General features: G+C 41.4%; 1 protein-coding gene across 4 annotated transcripts in view; it reads right to left on the bottom strand.

The window, feature by feature from the left end:
- Positions 1-21750, bottom strand: part of ITPK1 (inositol-tetrakisphosphate 1-kinase) — a 135381-nt gene that overhangs the window by 46202 nt on the left and 67429 nt on the right. For all 4 annotated transcript variants that reach the window (XM_068192572.1, XM_068192576.1, XM_068192574.1 and 1 more), the window contains exons 4-5: positions 21141-21266; positions 13316-13433 (exon numbers count right to left, since the gene is read on the bottom strand). In XM_068192572.1, the coding sequence (XP_068048673.1) occupies positions 13316-13433; positions 21141-21266 (244 nt within the window). The remainder of the gene's footprint in view (positions 1-13315; positions 13434-21140; positions 21267-21750) is intronic.

Here is a 21750-nt window from a genome sequence, read left to right as displayed (position 1 = left end):
AAAAATCAACCAAAACCCCCTAATCTGCAATCTGGTGCACCTGCATGGCAGCCTAGGATAGGACTATGAAATGGCAAAGAATTTATGGTAGAATTTATTTTCCTGCAGCAAAACAGCACTGTGCAATTGAACTTTCTTGGTGGGAATATCCCTCCCAAACTGAACTTGGCTCCTTGTCAAAAATAGCAAGTTTTTTAAAAATACTGTCTTTAAAAGGAACTAAAAAACTATCCCCAAGAGCAACAATGAAATCAGCAAATTACACAGTACAAGAAATCAGTTGGTGTGATACATTTCTCTCCTTTTAGAAACCAACATGAATTGCCCAATACTGAGGTAACTGCAGTTTATCCCCTAGCAAATGCTTGTGAGGCTTCCCAAATCAGCAATTAGTGTCTGTCCCATTGTGCTTCTCTGTCTAATATCTTATGCAAAATATACAATTTATAGCTTTAGATTTAATGTGCGGTTGCCAAAGAACGCCCAAGGCAAGAGGAGCCTGCTGATTCAGGAATGCATCCCTCAATTGCCTCACCCTTGTGAAGCAAGTGACAAACTCATTCCATAGATTTCTCCACTGAGGAGGAAATACTTACTCTTGCTGCACCACATCTATATGAACAGGTGCAGCCAGCCCACTGCTCCTCTTTTGGCATCCCTGAAAAGCAGAATGAAGCCAACTTCAGCCCAGAAGTCAAAGAGCCAGAGTTAGAGGACTATGTCAGGTGAAACATGCTGTTTTTTCCATGGGACCACAGCCTATCACATCCAGGTCTGGCTGCACTGACCCATAAAAACTTTGCCTCAGTGGAAGCCCAAGACTTCTCAGACTGCTTAACTCTTATGCCAGGACAGGTAAACATATGTGCTATGAGTCTTCCTCTGTGCTGGCCCTGCACAGGACAGATGTCTATTAGCATTCAGCAGGACCTTATTAAGATCCATGGCTCAAACTGTCATGTTTTTCATGCTGAAGGACCATCAACATCAGGAAGTAGTGGTCTGGGAAAGCTACTGGGTTACCTACCCCAGTCCCATTACATTCAGAAGACAAAATACACCTAACACCAACCCCGGCAGATGTTCATCTATCCAGCCTGTTCCCAAAACCTCTAGTACAGGAGATTCATAACTACTCCATTAGTTTACCCCAGCACTACAACAGCCTTGCTAACAAAAATCTTACCCATACTTATTCCTTCTACCATTGTTTAAACAGCACATTCACAGGCTTCCCAAGTGCTGACTAATCCTCAAAAGGTTCCTCTGAGGGAGCAAAGAGGTTTGGCTGGCATTTTAGAGTTTAAGAGAATAATCAGGGCTGTTGTCAAAGCCCCGAATCTCAACAATTAATAAGGTATTAGAGTATTAGGAAGAAATTCTTCACTGTGAGGGTGATGAGGCACTGGAACAGGTTGCACAGAGAAGTGGTGGATGCCCTGTCCTTGGAAATGTTCAGGGTCACATTGGCCAGGGCTTTGAGTAACCTGGTCTAGTAGAAGGTGCTCCTGCAGGCACCCCATGTTCTTGCCCACCCCATGGCAGAGGGGTTGGAACTAGATGATCTTTAAGGTCCCTGCCAACCCAAACCATTCTATGATTCTATGATTACAGATCCTTTAAATCTCAGAGACTATGCCTTGCCCACAATGCTGCATGTAGATTAATTGTATTACATTAAATCAGAACTCAGCACAGGATGGGGCTCATACTCAGTGTCCCTGCTACTTACCTGCATGGGTGTCTTGCCAACACACCAGTGCCCAAGTAAGGTGATGTGATAGAATAACTCTCAGTTTGAAGTGAAGGAATTGCTTCAGTGAAGCTCAACTGTCCCACACAACCAAGATCTCAGTGGACCCTCAAAAGATACAGATCAGAAAAGATAAAGCTTTTCCTGAACATTAACATCTTCCATTGCCTTCATAGCGTGTTTAGCGTCACTTGCCAAAAAAAGGACCTCATTCAGAATATTCATTTGTCAGCAGATGGGTGGTGGGTATATGTCTGCAAGACTGACACTTTGCATCTCTGCAGGAAAGATTTCACTGCTGGCTGCTGGCTGGCAGTCAATCAGAGACAGAGCACACACCCACATAGCATCCTCAAGCTGATTAAGAAAGACCTGGGATATGAACACTCCCTCGTGTAGGAAACCCAATACCACATCTAAAGTTAACACCCTCAGTAACAGCTGAGTGCTCCCTTCCATCCTTGGCCCAGCAGACACCACAGAAGCTGGCAGCTGCACTGCAGCAAGGAAAAAGCTGCACTTATTCTGATCATGGAATAGGATTGTTAGGGTGGGCAGGTGGGTGAGACTGTGAAACATTATCTGTTCAATCATTTTCATAATTACATATGAAATAAGTTTTGCAACTGGTCAGTCTTCCTCATAATTTTAACAGGGAGCAAGAGAGGAAATGAAACAAAATGTTTTAAAAATTGCAAAGTCCCAGTATGTTAAGTAACGCCCTGTCCCAGACAATGCATCAGCGTGATCTGGAGGGTGACCTCTTTATCTTCTAGTAGAATATAACCTGATAGAAAAACTTCTTCAGGAGTGTTCAGTACCGTTCCCTCCCTGTCATGTATTACACAAAGGCCTGTTCCACAATGCCTCAGTTCTGTCCTCTCATGAACAGACTCCTCTGTCTCACTCTAAAGGCTCTTAATACAGTAGAAGAGAGAGCTATCAAAGAAAAAATCATAATCACATAATCACATCATCCAGCCATATTTCTGAAAGAATAACACTTTTAACACATCTGATGCTATTTGAGTTCCCAGTTAACATGCTGAGTGTTCATAATGATCTATATTAATTACCAAGACTTTATTCACAGGACAGTAAAAACACTAAAGCATTACTACTTGCATAAGGTTTAAAACTTATGGAGTAGAGAAAGTGCTTTAAATCCTCACTGCACTTTCAGGCATTCTTGCTTCCCTGGAGATAAGAAATGAACACTGGAATTACCAAACCAAATGAGAACACAATTAAGCTGACACCGTGTTATCTCCATCTTTTCAACTTGGCAGTGCATTTCAAATCAAAGCAAATGGAATATATATTGTCCCCCAACAAATCCCAAATTATGGAGTTCACAGTTCATCATGGAGTTTCTTTTTAACATCCACCAGTCAATACTATTTACCACCAACCATAATGGTTTGTAAACCTCTCAAACCTAGTTGTGAATGTGTCCTACCTCTTTCAGTCCAGCTATGATCTCAGTTGATATTTTATGGCAACCACAGAGCTATTCATTGAAACGCTAACTCTGACATGGTAGAGAAAAAGGGGAACATTTCTCCATTTATTCATGTTTTGTTTGCTCAGGTTTTGTTCCACCTTTGCTAGCCTGAGATTGATTTTACTCTTCACTTGTGGTTGCCTCTTGGCATTGACCATGTCCCTTTTTTCAAGGATTCCTTTCACTTCTAATGCATATTTTTAAATTCAGGAAAGCAGAACTGAAAACAGTCTTTGGGAAAAATAAAGTTTTTTATTTACACAACTCTATGTTCAGTGTCTTCAATGCTATTTTTGGCCACCACAATCTTTTTGTTTGATTCTGTTGGCATGTTCTCCTTTGACTACTGAGGCTGAGGGGGCAGAAGTTTCCAGTGAGCTTCCCAGTGTACACTGAGGTCTTTCCTGAGTAGTGAGTCAATGCAGAAGTTAACAATGCATGTCCGTATTATTTTTTTTATAGGCCCAAGAGATTACTATAAAGTGCATCAACCATTATGCTTACTCTTCACTGTCTTTTGGTAAGCCTGTCTGATACTGCTGTCTCCCCTTGTCTGGAAAAAACAAAACAATTTGGACTTATCTAAAAAATTTGGTATCCTGTGTTCATCCACCTTTTCCAGCATTAATAATAAAAGTCCTGAAATGCCACTTGTATGGGATGCTTGATTTGCCCCATCAAAAGGAGTTTATTTCTCTTCTCCATGCCTTTGGTCTCTGTCAAGCACTTTCTGATGCTTTAGTTTACTTAAGACCCGCCCTCTAAGGAGTGACTTTTTTTTTTTTTTAAAGTTATTTCAATGTGCTAACTTGTGTTCAGATACCCAATTTCTAGCTGACAGTTTCCAAGAACTCTAATCAGAAGGCCTGGAGGCAACTAGAGCAACATGGACAGTGCCATTTGAGGGGTACACAATTTCTATTATTCAGATTATCAGTTAGCCTGACCTCAGTACCTGGTAAGGTAATGGAACAGCTTGTACTGAGTGTCATCACACAGAATTTATAGGATGGCCAGGGTATCAGACCCAGCCAGCATGGGTTTAGGAGGGGTAGGTCGTGCTTGACCAACCTGATCTCCTCTTATGACCAGGTCACCTGCCTGGTGGATGCAGGAAAGGCTGTGGATGTTGTCTGTTTGGACTCTAGCAAGGCCTTTGGCACTGTCTCCCACAGCACACTCCTGGAAAAGCTGGCAGTCCACAGCTTGGACAGGAGCACTCTCTGCTGGGTTAGGAACTGGCTGGATGGCCAGGCTCAGAGAGTGGTGGTGAACAGTGCTGCATCCAGCTGGGGCCAGTCACCAGTGGTGTCCCTCAGGGGTCTGTGCTGGGACCAGTTCTGTTCAATATTTTTATTGATGACACGGATGAGGGAATTGAGTCTTTCATTAGTAAATTTGCAGATGACACTAAGCTGGGAGCTTTTGTCGATTTACCGGAAGGAAGAAGGGCTCTGCAGAGAGACCTGGATTGGTTGGATGGATGGGCAGAGTCCAATGGGATGAAGTTTAATAAGTCCAAGTGCCGGGTACTGCATTTTGGCCACAATAATCCCCTGCAACGTTATAGGCTGGGGACGGTGTGGCTGGACAGTGCCCAGGCGGAAAAGGACCTGGGGGTGCTGGTCGACAGCCAGCTGAACACGAGCCAGCAGTGTGCCCTGGTGGCCAAGAAGGCCAATGGCATCCTGGCCTGTATCAGGAATAGTGTGGCCAGCAGGAGCAGGGAGGTCATTCTTCCGCTGTACTCTGCGCTGGTGAGGCTGCACCTTGAGTGCTGTGTGCAGTTCTGGGCCCCTCAGTTTGGGAAGGACATTGAGACACTTGAGTGCGTCCAGAGGAGGGCAACGAGGCTGGAGAGGGGCTTGGAACACAAGCCCTGTGAGGAACGACTGAGGGGAGCTGGGGTTGTTTAGCCTGGAGAAAAGGAGACTCAGGGGTGACCTTATCACTCTCTACAATTTCCTGAAGGGTAGTTGTAGTCAGGTGGGGGTTGGTCTCTTTCTCCAGGCAGCAAGCGTCAGAACCAGAGGACACAGTCTTAAGCTGTGCCAAGGGAAATATAGGTTGGATATTAGGAAAAAGTCTTTTACAGAAAGAGTGATAAAGTACTGGAATGGTCTGCCCAGGGAGGTGGTGGAGTCACCATCCCTGGACGTGTTTAAAAAAGGATTGGATGTGGCACTTGGTGCCTTGGTTTAGTTGAGGTGTTAGGGCATGGGCTGAACTCAATGATCTTGAAGGTCTCTTCCTTCAGAATCACCTAGTGATTTTGTGTGATTTTGTGATTTTAACCCAATTTAGCAAACAGAGGTTCATTCTCAGTGTACAGAACTAAACAGATTGTATATTTCTCTACAAATGGCAGGAGTTCTGAAACATGCTCCACATACACCTTGCCCACCAACAGGATATGAAGGTATGCAACACATAGCTGTGACAGCAGCGCTTTTTCTTCTCAGCATAGCATCTTTTTGTTTTCATGGGGCAAAGCTGTCTCCTGCTGAATCAGTTTTGTTTCCTTTACACATAAAGGTGTAAGGAAAGGTGTTCAGGTTTGTTTCCTGAACCATAATTGCCGACACTCCATAGGTGCCAACTGTCTCCATATAGCTGTATCCGCCAATGAATGCATTGGGATCTCTATTTCCACCCCATATGCAGCATTTATACATCAGAAAAATGAAATATCAGCACTTTCCAAGCACTACTGTAAACAGGGTATCCCAAACAGAGAGAAATGCAAGATGTTAACAGTGCAGTGCATTGAATGGCAATGACAAGTAAATGACCTTGTGTAGGAAGACTATCAAGCAACTGACCATAGAGGTTTAGTTCCACTCAGTCATAAGCTATTCAAGAAATTCATTTCATTGCAAGTCCCTCTCATCAACCTTTACACTTTCAGCCCCATCCAATCTAATTTCTGAAAGCCTTTTGGAAAATTCATGAGACAGACCCAATTACTGACGTCAAGAACACAAATGCACTCAAGCTTTCATGATTTTCTTTACTGATACACTCAGCAGGAACACTTGCACAAAGCCAGCAGATAAGTGAAATGGGAGCCAATTTTAGATGGGATGTTAGTGGCCCTAGTGGTAAAGGAAAGCATGCTCCCAGGCAGTGTTACCATCAGCTGATTCCATGCAACCTTGATAAAGCCTTAAGGCCCTGCTGGACTCTGCATGAGGAGAGATTCTAATCTAACCAGGTTTACTACATGTTGGCTAGATACTTATCTGAGAAAATGTAAGGGATGCTAATTTCCTTGTCCACACCAGAAAAAACAGCTTCTTCAGCAGCAAAAGTGACATAAACACATTACACCAGAAATGGAGTAATCTATCAGCCAAACCCTGGTTTCCAACTCAGATGAAAGGTCCTATTTTTCAAGACTTACTTCTTGACCTTTGATCTTGTGACAGCATGAGTAGAAACACTGTGAAAAGCCACTTACTGCAAAAAGTATTCCCAGTTAAGTTTTACATCGATACTTTGAGCAATTTATCTTTCAATGCTCCTTCATTACTTTTTCTAGCACCCAGATACTTGAGAAAATTGGATGTCAGCCAAGGAAATTTCTGCTCAAGAGGATCAGAATAACTTGAAACACAACCATGCTAGAATTTAAAACATTTAGTTTATTCAGTGAAGACTTCATCATGACAAGAAGAATCCCTGCTCCTCTTTTCCTAATTCTAGAAAGACAATAATCCTCAAGAATTAATCCATGCTCTGTTCATAAAATCCAAACAGGAGATGTCTTAGGAATGCCCTATAACCACATGAGTGCAGTCATGGCTTTTTTTTTTACCCCATAAAATGCAGATTCAGTCAATGTTCAGATCCACCCAAGCCCTTAACACAAAACTCATAGAAGCTCTCACTTAAACAGACATAAACCTTTCCACTTTTTCAGCTTTATCAAGTAGAAAAATTATTTGAAATTATGCATGTAGATGTAAAACAAAAGTTTCCAACACTGGTATGTAATAAATGGGTAAAACGTCCAACCTTGTTTCTTTTCAGATTCAGATAAGCAAAAGAGAGTGAAAGTGGGGTGCAGATTCCTCATATCTGGTCAAAAAAGCACATGAGAGTTAAACAGTGCACCCAAAAATAACATCTGAACTTTACAGGCAGGCTTATTTTGAAAGCTCAGTGGCCATTAAGACTTCTAGGATCCAAGATGAAGATTGTTTGTTGGTTCAAGGAGCTCTGACTGGCACACTGGGAGACAAAACAATAAAAATGTTTTCTGTATTATTCTCTGGGCTTTGTGCCTGTTGGCCTGCAGAGTCACTTGAACAGCCCCAAGCTGATGGATCTCAGGAGGCCAGTGGCAGCAGCTGGCCCACTGCCACTCCTGGCTGGGAGAGCAGGGACTGTGCCCATCATATCCACAGATGCCCCCAGCTCCCTCCTACCTTGCTGGGACAGAGATCAGAGCTCAAAATAATGAAAACCTGAAGGGGGAGAAGAGAGGCAGGAAGGGAATGGAGAGCCTGTTCATATTTTCTGATAATAAAATTGCTAACTTTCAACAGTCTTACCCTGGAAAATCCTTTTGTAAACAGTTTTAACAATAGCAAGATACGGTACAAGACAGAAGATTCCAGGTTCCTTTTGGGGCTTCCCACTTTCTTTTCCTGACACCTCTCTCAGGACAGGATTAGTCTTTTAGAAGCAGCTGTCTAGTTTAAATTTCAAAGCCAGGGCTTGTTATCATAACACCAACATGCTGATGTCTCTTTGTTATCCTCCTCCTAGATGAATGAATGAGCTTTTATGAGAAAGACAGCAGGTGACACTTCCCTGGGGCAAATGTCCCAGTGTGCTTCCAGTTTCACAGAGCAGGACTGAGGCCTACCAGGTGCTGGCAGCTGGGTATAGAGACTGCCACATGCAACACTGCTGTGAGCTGAGGCACTTTGGACAAACTGCTTACAGTCACAGAGAATATCAATTCCATTCCAACTCCTTCCTTCCACACAGGTATACTAGTTTTCTGACAGAAATTAAAATCCAGTGACTGAACATACACCACACATTTTGAGTGAGTTAATAAGACATCTATCTGCATGTGTTCTTGGTGGAAAGAGAGCATACAATCAACAAGGCAGGCTTCTGCACCCAAAAACTGGTGTGGTTATTTACAGTAGCTGACATTTGCCTTCTAACTAAAGATACCTTACTGATATGTCCCTACATAAAGAAGTGAGTGCCAGGTGGGTGATTAAGAGGCATTAAAGTGAAAAGAAAAATCTGGCTTCAATTTAATAGGAGCTTCAAATAAAAATAAGAGGTATCTGAAGTTGACCTGTGTGACTATTCTTCTCTCCTCTTTGACCAAAACAGCTCTGAAAAGTAGGCCACAGAGAAAAGAGGCTACAGTTTCAAAAGGTGAATGCCTTAAGCTATGTATATACAGCTATTTTCATGCACTTTTAACTGGGTGGCCTGATTTTGAGAAGCTCTATGCACTGCTCCAACAATGTACACGCTCCACAATGTCCAAAAACCCAGCCCTGACTATTCTATCTTCTTTGGTGTTGAATTGTAGATGCAGTTTTCTACTCAACAACAGGTCCACACTTTCTGTTAGAGCAATACCTCCACAGCTTGCTTGGCACAGAGACTTACTGTATGGGAGTAGTGTTTGTATACCTGGAGAAGAGTTTCTGCCCAAAACAATGTGGCATCTTGACATGCAGATGAGTGTCAGGATGCACAGGGGAGACACTCCATGTCCAAAATCATGCAGCAAGCAGAAAACCCCAAGACCCAAATCAAGTGCCTTACTCATTTCACCATACTGAGCTTGCCTCCTAGTAACAAAAGATACATGAAGCTGTGAGAGGAGTATTTCTAAGACAAACAGAATCTGAAAAAAGAAATCCAGGGAATAGAGAAGGATGCTGTGATCTGTTCTGTAATATCCCCCAAAATGAGAAAGGAGCACACACAGCAGCAACTGCATCTTATATAATAGTAAACAATCAAACATAAATAATTTTGATTACATGCCAGGATGAAAATATCGAAGCTAAAGGGGTGTATACTGTTTAGAGTGGCCTGAGGAAATAGCTCCCATGCTTCAAAAACAACTGCTAGGAAGACAGAAATTAAGGAGTTGCAGCTCGGCTCATGCAGGAGTTCTTTTTTCTAGAAGAGCTTCACAAAGACTATTGTCTCTACAAATTTGAGATTTCTAGCTAAGTTTGAGAACAACAAAATTTTAAAACAATGGAAGAAAAAGCCAGAAGCAAGTGGTTAAAGAAATTAACTTCAGGGTCTGCAAGTTCAAACGTTATCAGAGAAACCAATAAGTCACTTGAGACAGAAGAGGAAGCTGAGCAGCAGATGGGAACACTAGCTAGATAGCACACTGAGTGAGTAGCATGTTTACTTCACTTTTCATTTCAGTTTCTTCAATATGGATTATTACTTGTAAGATATGTAGGGAATTTCAAAAGCTTTCAATCTTTAAACAAAAAATGTAATATGAAAAGCTTAGTTACTGCTCAGTCACAGTGATCATCCATTACCATCTTAAGCATAATTTTAAGTTTCAGATTTTGAATTTCAGACCTGAAGGATCAAAACTTTTCAACATAGCATCAGAAAATTTAGTTGTTTTCATTAGGTTACAGCTTTTAAAAGGCTGACACAGTTCCAACCATACAATACCTTGCCGAAAATGAAATTTTTACTAAATAATGCTCCTAATCTTTCACCAAACATCACTGAAACTGATCAAGAGCACTTTTATGTAGGAAGCAATTCTTCAGAGCTAAGTAAACAAAGCAATACAACTGCTGTGAGAACAACTGTGACGCCAAAAAAATCTATTCAGTGATTCATTTCACCATACAGCTATAGAGGACACTAGCTGGAATGCAACCTTTATTTTTTCAAATCTTTTTTAAAAAAGATTCAGAAGCACAGGTTGCAGAATAACTAGCTCTTTTAGAGCTTGCACTCAAAATAACAGAGACCAGAATAAAGAGGAAGCCACAGCTCCAGCCAGACTATTGATTCCAAAATAGAATCCATTGAAATCAATGTTAAAATATCTCTTAAAGCTTTTTTTTCCCCCCCAGAAGAGAGTCCTACTTCCTTCCAAGGGAGGTATCACTGTCTACCGAATAAAGCCACAATCCCTGCAAATCACCTCAGCACTGCTAGCAGCATGCTAGCACACCAGGTTCAAGGTGCATTCTGGAGCAGGTTGCTCAGTGAGGTTATGCAGTCTCCATCTGTGGAGAAACACAAAAACCCAACTGGACATGGACTTGAGGAACCTGCTTTAGAGAGTCTGCTTTGAGCCGGGAGTTGGACTGGATATTCTCAAGAGGCCTTTTCTAACTTCAGTGATTGGGCAAGTTGTGAACCTTCTATTTCCACACGGAGTGAGTGGTTACTGTGTCAGAATAGGACATGGATAGCCCTGGTTCAGCCCCATGCTTTCCCTCACTGGTACAGCTCTAGCTGATTTACCACCTCTCCTCTACCTCAGTTTCTTAAGTGGCCACAGACTGGTAGCAGAGACAAGGAGTGTCTCAGCCACAAAGTGTCTCAGCAGCCATTCTCAGGAGGCTAGATCAAAGTACTTATCACTCAGACACTTGACCCCATAAACAGCAAGATACGGGACTTTCAGAAAGCCTAACAATGTCCACGTGCCCAGTCTAGACACTTCAACCAGGGATTTTCTTTTTCAGGAAGCAGGGAGAATTCTCTGTCAAAAGGACAGTGACTTGGACATCTGAAAAATAATTAGAGTTAAAATCCAACTGTTTATAGACCATGGGGCCTTACTGCTGCAGAATGCAGTCACCTCAACAGAGCACATGGTCACTCTCTCTTTAACCTAACTGGTGCAAATCTTCAGTTATACAGTTGTCGTAAGGTCTACAGGGTTAAAATAAAGTGTAAACTGAGGATCATAAATAAAGACTATACTTCATTTACAGTTACTTAAAAACATGATTGAAATAGAGGCAATAATCACTGAAATTCAAAACTGATCTGTAAATAAAAACTGAATTTTCTTTTGAAAGACTTTGAATAGCAGAAGGCTTCTCCTAACAGATAAACTGATCCCTCCCGAGTTTACAACACTCCTTCAGAAGACACAATCCCTTGCACTGAACTTAACCCATCACATTAATTTTGTATCCTGTGATAAAAAAGGCTCTCTAGTTACAGCTAAAGACTAGGATATTATTTTCTTTGTAGTTCATGCTATTCACAGATGTATTACTTCTTGTTTGGGTTTCCTAAGTGCTCATGGCCTTGGTGATATGAGATGGTAGCTGCAACAGAGAAAACATAACTTAGTAGGTGAAAACAAGGAAGGGGAGAAAACCCACAGCACTGCCTAGAGTGGTGTAACTTTTCTCTTACTGCAGATCATCATGTGCAAGAATACAGAGGCTGATCTACTTAGGGCAGAACATGAAGCTAGACAATTATTCATCTCTCATGAGATTTCCCTTGCTAAATACAGAGTTGGTTCAAGGTCTTGGTCATGATATTTCTGATTATGAGACAGAAATAAGACTGGGGAGGAAAGTGCTGGGGGGAGGGGGACAGAGGGTCAGGGGAAAAATGGTTACTAAACACGGCAGCAGTCAGTGACAATAGCTTACGCCATTCCTTACTTCATTCCTCAACTTTATTAACAGCTTCTTTTTGAATTGTCAGTCTTACCTGAATACAAATTTCCTTTTTTTTTTCCTCCTTAAGGACTTATTTCTTTTTCTCACCAGTTTGACCAAAGCAGGCTGAAATATGCAGAAGACAAACTATTTGCAAAAACTAGATGCTCTCCCAAACATATTGTTCTCATAGGGATAACAATAGTACTGATAGCAATTTAAGAAAAAAAAGAACAAAACTATACTCTACTGAATCTCTCTGCTGTTACAACAAAATCCCAATCACTCCCTCAGAGCACAGGTTTTCCTCAGCACCTTTCTCCCCCTCGCAAACAGCAACAGCCACTCCAAAACAAAATCATTCTAAACTAATTGAGGATTTTCTCCCTAAGAGATTCCAAAAGTCAAGAGGGAATGCTGTGAATTATTACTCTTATTTCTACAGAGGAATGGTACCAGTTGGGCCAGGCAGGTTATATACAAATAGTATGTCCATAAACCCACACCTATAAAAATACAAATTGCTGAGCTTCTTACCTGCCCACCAAGACAGTGATAACACAATCTCAATGGTATTTCCAATAACATTCCATTAGAATATAGTTCAGAAATGCAATTTCCCCCATTACAGTCATCTAACATATGAAAGAGTTACTTCAGAGCTCTTCTAGATTTAAATTCAAAAGCCAATAAATGTTTAAAGAACATGACAGCAGCAGCAGAAGAAAGGGAATGAAAGAGTAACTTAAACCAACAGTTGCAATGATTAAAATGAGAAGGTAATAGAACTATTCAGGTTGAAAAGGCATGACTCCTAACATGGAATACAACTCAAATGATACCAATTAAGGTCAATAGTTTATGTCAGGTAACAAGCCAGCACCAGACATGCATTTATTTTCCTCTTAGCAAATAGCTTGTGCAATAGGCTTCCTATACTTTTCAAAGACCTTAGCTCTATTTACACTTTCATTTCTTTTGATCCTTTCCAAAACAAATTTTTCTTCTTCTCTCTCACTTTCAGGCCTCGGGATTCTTACTACAAGCTGCTGAGTTTGTACAGTCATTTTAATTTACCAGCACACAAGAAGAAGACAATGTTTTCCAAAATATTTCTGAGAGTGCTCATTGTGGTAAATATGCTCTCCATTAAATCCACATCGTATTTTTAATCAGATACAAACCTCCTTCGTGTATATGGAAAAAGAAGAGCACAGGATTCCAGAGGGCAATCCTGTGACACAGGAATGCTTCAGTGTTTGTGCTCCCCTGGAGAGACAATGCAAGGGGCACAAAACCACTACTTCAAATTCCACATCCAGCCTCCAGAAGGAAGCTGCTTTCTTCTCTAGTCACAATAATAGCCTCCAGGGAGCACAGATATTGGCCTACCTTGCATGTATGCCTCTATTCGCCGAATTAGCTCATAAGACTTGGATCGATCCAGAAGTGTACGAATAGCCGGGAGAGGGTCTAGGATAATGGTTTCTGGATGAGCGTCAATGTATTCCTGCAAAACAACAGATAGGAAAAAAAATGGCATTAGGTTGGCTGAAGAGTGTAGAAAAATAATGAGAAGAGAAAATAATGGGGAAGAGAATATATAATGTTAAAAGTCCAGCTTCTCTTCAAGAGGAGCCAAATGGACTTTGGCAATGCAGAAAGTCCCCAGACAGTCAAAACACTGACACTTGAAATAAACACAAACCTGACAGCTAACTGGTTTAGATGGTAAATTCCTCCTCTAGACTCTATCAGTAGCAAAACCTGTGCTGCAACCATATTAGCTCACAAAGGAGCCAGTGGCAAAGTGCCATAGTAAGAACTGAGAGCAGGACTGAGAAAAGCCATTAGGAGAAGAAAGATGGCATACAGCTATCTTGGGGTTAGCCTTGCATTCAATTACTGCATGTGAACATCACAACTATCTGAAGTAGGCTCAGAAATATATCTGCGTTCTTTTATGTTGTTTTTATTGCTGCCTTCTAGCTGGGCTGAAGACAGTGTTAAGGGCTGAACGATAAGGGCTGAAATTTTTTTGGCAGAGCTGAAGAAGTAGCTGCTTCACTGTATCTTCATTGCTTGCTACTTCTCTGTGTTCATACTCTCCTTTTCTGACTACAAGAACAAAGTAAAGTTAATGACCTCACAGATCTTCATCTTGGGAACTCAATTCCCTGTTCACTGAGGTCATGACTGCACTACCGCATCTTGGCCAGGAACACAGACACAGCTGCCAGGTATCGGCCTTGCAAACCCAACAAAACTTCCTTCTGTTTCGTAGAAGCTGGATTCCTTCATCATTGCCCCAACCTGGCTCCATAAAGTCAGTGGAAAACATACATCCATCTTACTCTACTCAAAATTAGACAAATATATCCAAAGTTAGCATCTCTCTTTGTTTCACCTAACTTCCCAAAGCCATCCTAATGTTTCCAATTACTTCCTTAAATCCATTTATGCAAAAGCTCCTACAATTAATAGACTTCCATGACATTCTACTTCATTTAAATTGATTTTTTTTCAAAGAAGAAAATATACTACAAAAGATACTTCAGAGTAAGATGAGATGCCCTCAGGAGATGCACTTTGCTGGAGAGAAAAGAATGGCATAATCTATTCCCAGAAAGTGATTTTGCTCCATATACTACCTGGGGATGCAGACTTCTCCTCCCTAGCACTGGGAAACTGTTGCTTCCTGGTGACTACATAGTCTGAACTGATGGCTGCTGAAAGGAGATTATTCATTTGAGGTTAAGAGGATCTAGCATTGGGATCTAATGAACCTACTGCATCACCCACAAGACACAAGCGGCTCTCCTTCACAGCGCATGAGGCACCCCTCAGCAGCAATATTTTGGTTCTCACATATTTAGTAATCCCTGCAGAACACAAAGAATGATTTCCCCAAAGATATGTTCAACCTTGCTGCCTCATGGGAAAAGTAAGGGACAGCCTTTTGCACAGCTGGTCATCAAGACTGTCAGACCCAGCTGCTGTCTCACCGTTGCAGTACAGCCTGCATAAAAAGCCTCATCAGCTCAGTGGAGCAGAAGCTGGGTTCATTTCCAGCCACTAAACCCCAGAACATGCAGTTTTCATGAGTCTTCTGGCCCTAGTACTTCCAGAATCTAAAGCAGAGCAATCAGCTTTCAAATACAGATGAGATTTTATTCTTTTTAGAGCTAGAGTATCTTATTACCTAATACCTCTTAAACATCCACACATCTATGCATACACACCCTTTTATGCAGCACCTAAAACACACCCTGTGGAGCTAGCATGATTCAGTGATTAGGGCATTAGCTTGAACTTGCTGATAGTGAAACTGTACTTGAGTATCTCAACATCTCCAGAGTGTAGCAAGACAGCTTTTAGTCCATCTGTGCCTCCATTTAAAAGACAAGGAGTTACCACATTGTGTGTCTTTCCCAGCACACTCAGAGGATGAGCTCCTTACAGACAGCCCATACCCTGATGGGGCAGGAGGCAAGCACAGCACCCAGACTGAACATGTCACAGCTCTGAAAGGTGGCCTCAGCAGAACTCTGACAGCAAGCACTTCTGATGTGTGTATGAGTTCTTCCTTTTACACTGTGGTGGCCACCCGTCTGCCTCAACCAGTCTCTGGTTCCACCTTGACTTCAAGCTCCCTGGATTTCCATCCTGGCCCAGCCCCTACTCTGCATATACTGATCCTTCCCCTCACACAAACATTCCTCCTGCCTATGGACTCCACTGCCTTTACTGCCCTCCAAGGATGGAATGATTCTTCTGTCTCTTAGCTCCTTGTGTACCTTCCTGAATCTTCCTGATGCTCACACCTCAGCCTTGAGAATTATCCTTGCTTCCCCGGGACTCACGTGTCCTGCTTGTTAATTTGGCTCACGTTACTCTAAATATTTCCAAAGGGAGCCCGGCTTTTTTGTGCTTTCTGTAAGGGAACTTCACAGTGCTTTACTTCTAAAGGTAATAGGCCTAAACCGTATTTAAAAATCATCCAAGCACTAAGCTTGCCACAGCATAACAAGTTTAACAGGAATAAGGCACGATCTAAAGGCCATTCTACACCAGTCAACATGTCAAGAGAAATGAGCATCTAAGCTGACTTTCCAGTGACTTAAAGCTCTGTAAGGCAAACTTGAAATAACTGATGAAGATGAGGGAGATGGGAACTGTTTTCCAAAAGCCATTTAGAGTCTGGAGAACTTTAACAAGTTACTCTAATATCAAGAACTGCACTGAACACAAGACAACAGCCCCTTCAAATACACAACAAAGGCTTTTGAGCTTTGAGCAGAACAGCTTTCTTTAAAAAACAAGGAAATTTCTCAGCATTAAATCTATGTCAGGTACTATTCTCCAACTCTTCTCCATTTCCAGGCCTAGGAACTCGGACAGCTAGAAAGCACAGGAATGGCAAAACTCAGAGCAGTGAAGATCTGTGTCATCTAAGGAAAGACTTCAAACTTCAAGTGCCTCCTAGAGCTCATCTAGGGACAGACCAGACATCTCTCCTTTCAACTGAATCCAGAAACAGCCTCTTTTCAAAGAGACTCTAAATGCAGAACAAGGTTAGTGTATTTGTAAGTATCCTTTCTGTTTAAACACAGCTAGAGACTAACTGCTGAAGCTGTGTAGGGGCTTCCAGCTTCTCCAACACATGCAAAAGAAAGTTTCAATACACATGCACACAAAACTACTTTAAATAAATAATTAAAAGATCTGAACCTTACACCAATTGTCTACAACAGGAAATTACAACAAGAAAGGTCAATTTTGTTCGTTTCACAGGAACAATTATGGTAGCTGATGTGAAACCTTCCATAAACTTTGATTCTTTATTGGAAACTGCTGCACACTCAGACATCATGTACTACAAACATACGCAGTTTTCAAAGCCATATACTTTGTCTAGAAGGCAGGAACTGGGGTAGTTTGGTTTTCCTTCTTACCAAGAAGGCAGAACTGTAGCACCACTAAGTGACCTGTGAAGATCACTTAAGAGACTGGAGAACTCTTGATGTAGCCCAAGTAACAGCATTCATCCCACGACACAGAGTGGCTCCACTACCAGAAATACAGATCTGCATCAACATGTAGGGTTTCTGCCTAATTATTTTGAAAGCAGATGAGCTACTATAGACATGAACTTGAAAATGAAGCAGTTGAAGAAGGAAAAGAGAAACACTGAAGTCAAGAGAGTACAGCAGTACTCTCTTCAGTACAGTACCACCTTTCAACTTTAAACTTTCAAGTCTTTTCTCATCCTTCCTGCAAAACAACTCTGCTCTCTACTTTGGTGGATTTACTGAAGACTGATATCCAGCAGCAGATTCCAACCACCCAGGCAACAATGTGGAAGATATTTAGGCTTTCCAACAATAGACTGAAAGGGCTCTGTCCTTGGGCTGCAGTTCAGCTTGACCCAGACATCATCTATATTTTCCTCTTTCTAATCTTTGACATAATAAAAGCAAACGAGAACAAACAAGGAACTTTAGCAGATCCTCCTTTGTTTGTATTCCAGGCCTGGTGTTAAGTCATGTTTTGTACTAGCCCCATTACTGGCAGAAGGCCAGCAATGAAACTTGAAATCAGAAAGAGATCAAAAATTTCATGTTCCCTATTAAATACCTCTAGATAGAACCCAGCAATTAAAGAAAAATACTTTCCTTGAGAAGCCTGTATATATGTGAGAATAGAGCTGCTTGTCATTTTACCCAAAAAGGTAGCTATTGATTTATTTTTTATATTTTAACAGAAAGTTGATACAGTATCTACTGCAAATAATAGGCCATTAGATTATAAGAGAATCACTGATTCATTGACTTGCTTTTATTACTAAGTAATAAAACTTATATAATGTTTTGTTTAATATTAAACAAAGTTCCATAAAAATATTCCAAAAGAAAACAAGTAAGCAAAATAAACAATAATGCCATTTGGATTTGTGTTTTCCCATATACAGAAACATGACAATGACTGCTTGTAAAAACACAACAACATTTTCCAAGGGAGAAAGAGATGTAAACACAAGCTTGTCTAAAGTGTTTGCATCAGATTTAGATTTAAAAGCGCCTTTTTGTTGTCTTAGGCTGTGATGATGTCTTTTCATGGACACCTCCTTCCAAAAGGAAAGGTGAAGGAGTATTGGGTCTTCAATAAACACTTACCTCAAAATTGTTTGTCTCTAAATCTGCAAGAGATTTCTGCAGTGGTTAGGAGGAATGAGGGGTGTGGCAAGGGGAAGGGGGAACTCATCTTCTCTGTTACATTTCTATTCTCTGTATATCTCAAAGAAACTTTCTGAGTATTCAGCTGCCCTGTGTAGCCTTCAGAAGCCCTTTGCTCCTTCATCTTGCAAATCCTATCCACAGGAAGCTCTCCTAACCGCTAGCACTTGAATGACAAATTTGTAGTTAATTTTGCTGTTTATGAGTCTCTTCCAATAATTTAAGACATCATTATTTTTCAAATGTATAAAACACAGGTATTGGCCTGTGAATTCAGGTGTAAATAGACCATTTCAATTTTGTATTAATCTGTCCCTCCAATTAGAAAAGAATTACTAAGACATAATAGTTTCCTTTGGTTTTTTGTTTGCCTCTTCACAGCTGAGAAGTCCCCTACCTCCTTCCCTTCCAAAATATCTCCCTCATTTTCCTTTCTCTTAGTCCCAAACCCTTCTAAGAAAGCTTCTCAGTCAGGATTAGAAGAGTCCATCCTGGACAACTCCAGAGTGGGAGAGTCAAGAGTTGAAGGGCAGGAGGGGAGGAAACATTTTAAATTTTCATCAACCTGAAAGCAAAAGACTAGGCATAAAAACTGTGTCTGATCTGTCTTTTAAAGTAGGCTAATGCAAAGAGAACCTGCTCAGAAAAAGCTTTGAAAGACAAATTAATAACCCTATTGATTTTCCATCACTCGAGCCATGCATTTGAATGCAATATGAAGCTGCAGTGAATGAAGCTACTCAAGCCCCTGTACGGCAATGACAGGGAGCTGCTCAGAGAGCATTTTGCTGTAATGAAAACATAACAAAGATTACCCAAAGCCTTACATAGCCAAAACACACTCAGTTTTCAAAGCCATACACTTTGTCTAGAAGGCAGGAACTGGGGTAGTTGGTTTTCTTCCTTACCAAGAAGGCAGGAACCATAGCACCAGCAAGTGAAAGGCACCCTGGGGACTCTGCCTCTTGACCTGACTTCCCTCCATGTACCTCTGGTCAAGAAGGAACCACCAAGGACAATAACCAATTTTCACAGTTAACTAAATTCCTGTGTTCAATCAGCCCAGCCCTGTGTTACAGTGGGCATGGAGGGAGACTGATCATCATCTCTACAAATAATCATCATCCCCCAAAATAAGGATTTAAGTGTCCTAAAAAGCAAGTAATAGTATTTCTCACTCTTCATCTCATGCACTACACTAGGTGCTGCATGCAGTCTTTGTTTTGGCTTTGGATGAGATCACCAGGACTCATCACTGACTTTCAATGCAGTGGAGAACAGCTGCACCCACCAATATTCTCCTGAGAAACTGCAGTCCATACCACATCCAACTAGCAAAAAGACTTCAGAAAGCTCAGCCCTAATGGTCTTCTGGAGCTAAAAATGCCACTGTCAACAGGCAACTCCTCCATATAATTTTCATTCTCCTGTAATTTTTTTTCCAAGGCAATTGAAAAAAGTCAGAAAATGGCATGCCAAGAGGCTTCCTGTTCTATTAGCACTCTCTGCCAGACCCTATAAGGGCTCATCACAGACTCCAGAGAGCAGGGACACGGAGTCATGTAAACATGAAGCCAGTTTCCTCTTTAGCTCTTTGCAGATTAGATGGTCAAGGCTTCTATAACATAGATCTGAAAAAAAATTCATTCTTAAAAAGGTCATAAATGCAGTCTGGCAGATCATTCCTCCCCCTGTGGTCAAGGATCCCTTGCTCTCTGCTTCCTGGAAGACTGCTTTATGGAGCCAACAGTAAGACTGCTGCCAGGTATCATCTTGCTGTCACATTTATATTCAATAGCAGGAAAAAAAGCATAATGAATTTTGCACTGTTTGGTCTGGTTAAGATCATCAGAACTTTCTCATTCAAATTCATCAACAATAAGGGAACCACACTAATTCTACTTGTGTGTAGGTGCCAGAAATACCACAGTGCTTATATAACACCTCACTCATACAAACAGCTTTCTTGCACTGGGACATTTTTCATTTTCTAGGTTGCCCATTGATTTTTAAGAAACCAAGACAACACCCCTATACCACACACTTTATACTAAAGTTTTCTTACTATTTCTTTTTCTTATGGAATATGCTTCTCTTAATTTCTAGTGATTTTCAATATCATTAGAATCGAGACAGGCAGCAATTTGCAGATAGTTTCTGCCCTGGAGATGAAACTACATGAGAGTATAAAACACATTTTGGCATGTAATTCAACACAGAAAGGCCTGTGCTCTGCACCACTGGGTACTGGTTATGTTTTACTACTCTGGGAGCTTCCTGCATGCCAGTGATGTGGCACAACTCATTCTCCTGCAGAAGCAAAAGCTTTTAAGGCCTTACTTTATTGGAGAAAAGATGTAATTCAGATGTCTCCTCACAGGGACCCTACCCTCTATCTCATCCTTTATCTTACAAAAAAAAAAAAGTTTGTACGGCACTGGGAGAGAATCTTTTCAGACACTTCTTGGGGAAAACAGTTCTCTGCACCACTACATCCTGCATATTTCTGACCTTCAAAGTAAACTTGAAGGGAAAAAAAAAATATAACGGGATTTTCAGCACTAGAGGACAGAGTCACTCACAGTAATCTTGATGTTGCAGAAATTAGCATTCCAGGAACTGGGAAGACTAGACAGAACTGGGACAAACTAATTCAGTGGCTTCTGTCTTGGAGGGAATCACATAAAGTGATCTGCAAACACCCATTCCTCTTTGTGAGCAGCACTAATACTCTTGAAGTTACATAAGAACATTTTGGGGGGAAACCAGTTCTAACTAACCATACTGATACAAAACAAAACCTTCCCAAGGTGCAAGTCCATTTTAAACTGACAAAACCACTTTCGCTAGGCTATCAGCAGCAAGTTAGCAGTGTGCCAGACAGCTCTTTTCATCAAATAACTAAAAACTGCACAGTAATCAGACTGAATTTGCTGCACCAAAATCATCCTCCTGCTTGAAATGCAGAAAGAACTACTTACCTGGAACCTGTGAACCAACTCCAGTGACTGGCTGTCATTCTGGTCTGCTTCAAGGATTACATCTGTCAGTTTATGAATGATCACATCCAAGGGGCCCTGATCTTCAATGGGTTTGGTGAGGTCAAGCTGAAGAAACCAGAGAGAAACATTTTATTAATATATGGGGGATCCAAGCTCTTGTCCCTGCCACCATCCAAGGCGCTGCTGCCACACAGGTGACATTTCCTTTACACAGTGACTTTGTTTTGTATGTTATCCAAATCCCTGAGAATTTACACATCATTGAATGTTAGAAAGCCTTACTCAGACACTTATTTCTCAGCAGTGTAGCTCTAATTCCATGAAAAACAGCAAAGTCACCAGCAAGTATCCTCCATCCAAACATCTCCCTGTGCTTTTCCACCCTAAGCCAACATATGGCTCTTCAGCTCATTTTCCTGGTATGTTCACACAGCTTCCTGGTACAGTCACATACATGCAAAAGGAATGAGCTAACAAGGATCAATGCCACTAATAAAAGGAAGGTCTGCTGTGCCCTTCGCCCACTGGATTGCACAAAACAGCACTCAGGACAGGAATAAATGTAACACAAAAGCAAGTGACTCAGGAT

Source organism: Anomalospiza imberbis, chromosome 6 (genome assembly GCF_031753505.1).
Source record: "Anomalospiza imberbis isolate Cuckoo-Finch-1a 21T00152 chromosome 6, ASM3175350v1, whole genome shotgun sequence".
Lineage (NCBI taxonomy): Eukaryota > Metazoa > Chordata > Aves > Passeriformes > Viduidae > Anomalospiza > Anomalospiza imberbis.
This window is presented reverse-complemented; position numbering and strand designations above follow the sequence as displayed.